At 40.7% G+C, this 6802-nt stretch overlaps 1 protein-coding gene across 2 annotated transcripts; it reads right to left on the reverse strand.

Annotated features, from left to right (window-relative positions):
- Window positions 1-7: 7 nt before the first annotated feature.
- LOC131889989 (uncharacterized) lies at window positions 8-2365 on the reverse strand. Of its 2 annotated transcripts, XM_059239231.1 has the most exons (4): window positions 2226-2365; window positions 2010-2157; window positions 1068-1637; window positions 8-545 (listed from the first exon to the last, which is right to left on the reverse strand). In XM_059239231.1, the coding sequence occupies exons 2-4, from the start codon at window positions 2132-2134 to the stop codon at window positions 98-100; spliced, it is 1143 nt and encodes a 380-aa protein (XP_059095214.1). In that variant the 5' UTR covers window positions 2135-2157; window positions 2226-2365; the 3' UTR covers window positions 8-97. The 2 variants fall into 2 exon arrangements, with proteins under 2 accessions (XP_059095214.1, XP_059095213.1); XM_059239230.1 differs by having other exon boundaries at window positions 2010-2272.
- Window positions 2366-6802: the final 4437 nt, after the last annotated feature.

Here is a 6802-nt window from a genome sequence, read left to right on the forward strand (position 1 = left end):
GCATAAATCGACAAAAAACCAACTTTACCAATCCAACAGTGCTTCCTTTCCAACAACAATTAGCACTTACATCTTACATAGTTGATAGATGGAATCATTATTCTTGTGGATTTGAGCCCTCATCGGAAGCCACTTTGATTACTTTGATTGGGTTTGATTGAATATTGAGATTCTGATCAATGATAGGGATCCCTTGTTCCGTGACACCCGTGGGTTTGCCTTCTGGAACCTTTTTTGCCGCACTGCACGCCACGTGATCAATTTTTATGGCTTTGATTGTGACCTTAAAATCATCATCCTTGTTCGCGATTGATGTCGTGATAGGATGTTTCAAAATCGAGATTCCATTGATTGGAGTTTTTTGATCTTTAGGTCGTTGGTTGTCCAGCACAACTTTGACACTCTTGGCTTGAGGAAGAGTAGCCTTTACAATTTCCGAAGGGGACAGAGCGAGCTTTTTCGACGATTGAGGCGTGTCTAGATCACTATCCGTCGATTCGTTTCCTTCGGATGCATTCGTTGACAAGATCATTTCTTGCTCCTCCCTAAAAGCAATCAAACCCTATATTATGTCAAAGGCTCAAAAATATAGCGCTTAACAGTTAATTTAGTATCAGCCTGTAGCAGGTATTCATGCGTATAGCAACATCATAGCGTGTTTTTAAGCCTAAAATAACTTAATATCTACGATTTCGGACGCAGAAAAAGATGAGAAGATTTTGATGACAATTAATAATCATCAGTCTTGCCATGCCTTGCATGTTTTGCTTTCTGGCCAGAGGTTGTACATTTTCCCTGGCCCTTTATACTATAATATATATAGATAGGCATGTTTGGTAGAGGTCAGTGAAAATTGCCTGCATAAGGCAGAAAACGGCGAATCGAAATTTTGATACTTTGAAAAAATGAATAAAAGCGTGCTGTATGAACAGTCAGGTCTCCCTCTTTCAAATTGAGGCAGATTCAAAATATCACCTCTTTTGGTCAACAAGGCCGATTTTGAATAAATGTTTTACCTAGAATGCCAATTTCTACATGTCAACGGCAGAGAACAACATTTTTCTTACTCGTGCTCATTGTCTTCCCATGTCATGTACATTGGCATTTTTTCGGTTGTTTCAGGGATAAGAATGCACCGGCTGTCCGGAGGAATATTGAGCTCGGTTTGAACACTTTGATGTCGTCCCTGAACCACTACCGTGTTGGAATTGGGCATCATCCTCAAGATTGTTCCATCAGGAGCATGAATCATGGATCCGTTGGGAGTGATACCGCTGGGAATGGCATATGCTCCTCGCCTCATCAGAACCACCTCAGACGCTTGAGATTGAGTCGAAGTGGTCACTGTTTGAGGCATGGCTCGAGGATGATCCCCGCCCACAAAAGTATGGGCCACGGAACGCCAAAATCCTTCATCTTTAGGGTCATTGGTCCACACCTCTTTGGCTTTGGGCTGAGCCTCGGGGTTGCTGCCGGCAGGTGGGGCCATGACTGGTCGGGGCCACGGAAATGGCGGCTGAGCCCAGGGATGACCACTCCAACGGCCCCAAGGTCCCTGAATATGACCCCAGGGTACGCCGTGAGGGGTCTGGAACCTGGAGTGGTGGTACATTTGGGGAGGACCGCCGTACATGGGGCTGAAACGAAGAATTGGCTTCAGACTCAGTCAAGTACTTTTGAAATGCTCTCAATCGGCAATCGAATTTCAAATGGTTTTACTCGAGACTTTTGAAATGCAATTCAATTTCTCACGGCAGTTCCTTTTTATGACTACCATTAACGAAAGCGTTCCCTCAAAATTGAATAAGCAATAATGCATATCCTCTAAAATCATGCATATCATGGGATCTAACAAAGTACGGTAAAAATATGTAATAGCCAATGGATGCCATTAATCAATCATGTAATTTGCCTTTTGGTTTTACAATTTCAATAACCATTACATCACAAGTCTGTTGGCCTTGATTGGAGAATGACTTAAAAGCTCGCTTCTCGATTGTGTCACTTACAAGGAGCCTGGAGGTTTGGCCATCATGGGTCTTGGGTACTGGTGGTGATTCACGGGATTAACCGCATCATGCGCCGGGGCCTTGTCATTGACCGGTTTGGATGGCGCTGGATCATTAGTTCTCATTGTGAAATCGTCGACCTCACACACTAAAAACAACACACGTTTTGAAAATTGGCTGGAAAACTTTGGAATTGCCCTCAATGACGTCACTCACGTGTTCCACATTAAAGATCAGCGAGATACACTAACTTGAGTCAAGCAACGGATTCAGTGTGACTGAAACCAATGTGTGGTAATATTGAAGCGAATAACAGTCAAGAAATTTGTGGACGGCAAATGCATAGAAAACTACATAAAGAGATCGATCGAGGGCGCTGCTAGCGTATGCTTTCGTCTCAGCTGTCGCTAGGGATCAAAAAGTTTCATTTGCAGTTAATATACCTAGGAGACACCTATGGTACAAATCTGAATCATGTCCAAATTCTGATTAATTTGCTGATGGAAACAAACAAGGAAAGCCAAATTTCAAATGGATTCAAACAAAAAAAAACAAGCAAATAATTTCAAATAAACAAATGAAAAGCAGACAAATCATACAGGGGAGTTGGACAAAGAGTTAAACCTCTAGGTTTTTTTTTTTGACTGACACACTGAGTAACCTCACAATTTTTGGGCTAGAAAACAAATTATTACATTACAAAACAGCTCAAAACCTGATTCAGATCAACTTTGTATTTAGTTTGATTCCTTACATACTTCAACACAATCAGGTTTGTTGCGGGATTTTGTCCTCTTTAAATTAAGAGGCAACTGGAATAAACCTTTTCGCTTGCCTAATGAAAAGTGAGCATTTCAATGGAAATCACTTTGTGGCTATAGGGTACCAATTTCATGGAATGGCAAATGGATCCAATGAGAGAACATAGTTCACACCACCAAGTTTACTTCCCTTGTGAGATTTGATTTTTGCTTTTCTTCCTTTTGGGCATTTTATTTGGGAAATAATGCTAAGAAAATGTAAAAATGTTGGACAAGATTTCACAATGCTTTGACTATGCAAATAGTTTGTTTGGTTTTTGTACCTTTTTGCGCCCAAGCATCATCTTAGGATATGTTGTGATGTGTCAAACCAAAAAAGGCATTGCTTTTCACACCAATAGTTGATTTTTGATGTCAACAAGAGCTTTACTTCTTTGATCATTTCTAGCACTATCATTTGGTGTTTTGCCAGTTTCTACACTAAAGGGCATGTCAAGTGAAGGAAATTCAAGGAAAAATGTGGTCCAGCACCCAAATTTTGGGCATTTTGGGGAGGGAAAACTAAGACAAACATCACAGTCAACTCACACAATCCGCCCATTTAATTTTCAATAATCGAGTGATTTTGAGTGAGCTGTGCTACAAAACCCAACGAAATGAATATTTTCATGTACTTCGGTGAATGCACTATCAGATTGGATCAATACCACAATGCTATTTTGGGCATGACTGGGCATGTTGTCTTTGATTTTACTCCATGGAATAACGTCAGTTGTTCATGAAGGCCTTCCTGAATCACTCGAAATCACTTGATTATTGAATACTAACTGGGCGGATTGTGCGAGTTGACTGTGATGTTTGTCTTAGTTCTCCCTCCCCAAACTGCCTGTCAAATCTTGTACACGTTACCATTCATTTTTTATGCGTTCTGCTGGAATATGAAACATTCTTGAAAGTTGAGTGTGTTTAAAAAACTTTTTTCTTAGCATGGTTCTAAATTATTAGTCCATTATCAAACCCCTTCTGTTATCATTAATTCGATATTTGAGTAGTCCACACATGACACAATTCTAGCAATATTGGGTGTGATATCTCATTATAGTTGGGTTTTTTATCATTCCCACCATTTAATTCAAATTTTCTGATATCAATTTCTGCCTGCAAGTGCTCATCTGCTTGTATTCATGTGGAAAGGTGCATTTAACAGATTCAGCATTTCAAGATTCTTGACTTCATCCCGGGAAACCTTTTGCAACATAATGAAATCACGGTTCAGCTTACTCAATTATTTACATAAAATAAAAAGTTTGAGTCTGTGATTGATAATGGTTGACAGTAAGTATTAACTGACCAATGTAGAGGTTGAAGTAGCATCTCCTCTTGAAAAAGAGCACGAAAAGACAGCTAGAGAGAAAACAATTCATCCTGTTTACCGGAGGCAGCTTTGTCCTGAAGAAGAAAAAGACTGTCAGTTTGATCACCCTAATTGGTGTCAAAAACTTCTAAAGTTCGGCCTTGAGAAGTACAATAGGAAGAAGGGATGTTCAAAGGTAGATTGTCCTTTTTTCCACCCATACATGTGCTGTCAGTCCATGAGACTTAAGACGTGCTTTAAGGGATGGTGTACCTCTGTCCTGGTAGAAGGGACGTAAAGAACGCCAACAAAAAGGTTAACTCAGTTTCATAGTTTTCGAGCTGACCCTATTCCTAAACCTAATCCCACCCATCCCCCTTCCTTAACCCAATTAACTTCCTCCCTCCCTCTCCTCCTACGCAAAAATCCCTCTCTCCCAATTCCCTCCTCATCCTTCAAGTACCCAATTCACCCCTATTCCTTTAAACACTCTCCTCCCTAACATTCCTTGCCCTGATCCTATTCTCAAAATTTGTTCTTATTCAAATTTAGCTGCCCATCCCATTTGCCAAACCCAACCATTCCCATTACCTCATGATTTGCCTCCAGTAGAACGTAGCTTTGTTGATAAGAGGGATTTTTTACGGTTGGAGAGGATGGTCCAAGATCTTGTGAACTTGGTCCGTCAAAAGAGAGGCCTTTAAAGGGGCTATATTTGAACATGCATTGTCTGATTCCTAAACAAGGCAGCACAAAAGTTAAGATCTTAGAAGAACTAGCCACTGAGGGAGAGATTTCATTCATCTCTAAAACAGAAACCTAACTTCAGCTAAGGGTCTTAGATGAAGAAATAACCAAAGTTGGTTTCAACTTAGTTCATTGTGATAGGATACGCCCTGATAATCCTTTATTCCCACATAGGGGTGTATGCCTATAAGTTAGGAATGATTTGCACATTAGTCATGTACAAATATTGAATGGAGAAGTAGAGGTCTTAGTTTGACATATCCAAGGGCTTGATCTGTCTATTGTAACAATGTATAGACCCCCTTCTTGTTCAGTAAGCTCCTTTAGGTCAGCTCTCCAATCATTGGAAATGAGTTAGATAAGGCAGTTTGCTCGAGAGTTTTCTTTGTAGGGGACTTCAACTTTCGGGCTAGCGTTGTAGAGGGGGAGATTAGTCCTGATGGGTATATTCCCATTTCAAAATCAACATCTCAGTTCAGGGTAAGATTAAGACCTCCATCAAATATGACCAGTTAAAAACTAAGAGTAAGGTAGTTCAGGAGGTCAGGTTGAATCCAAAGGCTTTTTTCTCTTATGCAAACTCTAAGAGTAAAATGAAACACTCTGTTGGGCCTTTTGAGGTCAATGGGGAAGCCATAGACAATGTAGAGTCTATGGCCATCATACTTGGAGACCAGTTCTCTTGGGCATTTTCAATTCCAAAGAGTTTAGTCATTGCTCTATTGATGAGTTTGTTGAGATTGGCAAGGTCAGTCATGTTGAGCGTTTAGATGATCTTGCAGTCACAGATCAAGATGCTTTAGAGGCCATCAGGGACTTGAGGCTTTCAAGCTCTCCTGGTCCTGATGGTGTGACATCTCAGTTTCTGATGAGATGCTCACTGGTTCTTGCTGCTGTTTTCTTGTACTTGATACCTTGCATCTTGGATCAGGGCAAGTTTCCATCTACACTAAAGTTAGCTCACGTTGTTCCAATTTTTAAAGGGGGAGATAAGTCACGCCCCAGTAATCATAGGCCGATTTCTCTCACTTTGAACATGGCAAAGGTGTTTGAGATGATCATGAAGTCCAAACTTGTTGACATCTTGAGGTCAATGGAGTCCTTCCTCCTAGCCAGCCCGAGTTCTGAGCAAATTTTAGCACGGTTACCCAACTGATTGAGCATTTAGAGCAGGTCATTGAGGGACCAGAAAGACATGAGTCAGTTGATGTTGTCTCTCTTGATTTTGCCAAGGCCTTAGATACAATATATTATGGCTTTTTGTTTTGTTGAATAGACTGCATGACATTGGGATCCAAGGCAAGGTTCTCAATTGGATAAAAAGCTTTATTCATGATAAGAACCAAATTGCTAAGGTCAAGGGATCCCTTAGTGGCAGACTTGATGTCAAGTCAGGTGTTCCCCAGGGCTCCATCTTAGGGCCCCTCTTTTTTATAATATTTGTTGCCCCATTTCAAAAGCTTATTATTACTGCCAGTCTCTCTTCTTATGCTGACAATACAAAGTTAGTTTCTGGTAGGAATGGCCAAGATGTCAGTAGCTTTGCAAAGGACTTTGATTGAATCTACTCTTGGGTAACTGAGAGTAATATGGCCCTGAACGGAATGAAATTCCACTCAATGACGTTTGGGTCAACTCCTTTGAATACTCCACTTGTAGATAATGGAGGTGAAGATATTGTGCAGGTCTCGTATATGAAAGATTTAGGTGTAGTCCTCCAAAATAATGGAAAGTTTGAAGAGCATATCCAGTTGAAGGTGGGTAAAGCTTTTCAAATGTGTGGTTGCATGTATTGCACGTTTAAGTCCAGAGACAGCATCAAGATGCTAACTCTGTACAAGTTGATTGTTCAACCACATCTTGAATATCCTTCACCCATTTGGGCTCCAATGAGTTCAGCAGGTTTGCAAAAGCTCGAGCAGGTCCAAAGA

Source organism: Tigriopus californicus, chromosome 11 (assembly GCF_007210705.1).
Source record: "Tigriopus californicus strain San Diego chromosome 11, Tcal_SD_v2.1, whole genome shotgun sequence".
In the NCBI taxonomy this organism is placed as follows: domain Eukaryota; kingdom Metazoa; phylum Arthropoda; class Copepoda; order Harpacticoida; family Harpacticidae; genus Tigriopus; species Tigriopus californicus.

Excerpts from the sequence above, each read along its gene's own strand:
- LOC131889989 (XM_059239231.1), bottom strand. The coding sequence starts at position 2,134 with ATGAGAACTAATGATCCAGCGCCATCCAAACCGGTCAATGACAAGGCC. Across the intron at positions 1,638-2,009 it reads GCCAAACCTCCAGGCTCCTT|CCCCATGTACGGCGGTCCTC; the intron begins GTAAGTGACACA and ends TCTTCGTTTCAG. Across the intron at positions 546-1,067 it reads TGGGAAGACAATGAGCACGA|GGAGGAGCAAGAAATGATCT; the intron begins GTAAGAAAAATG and ends GATTGCTTTTAG.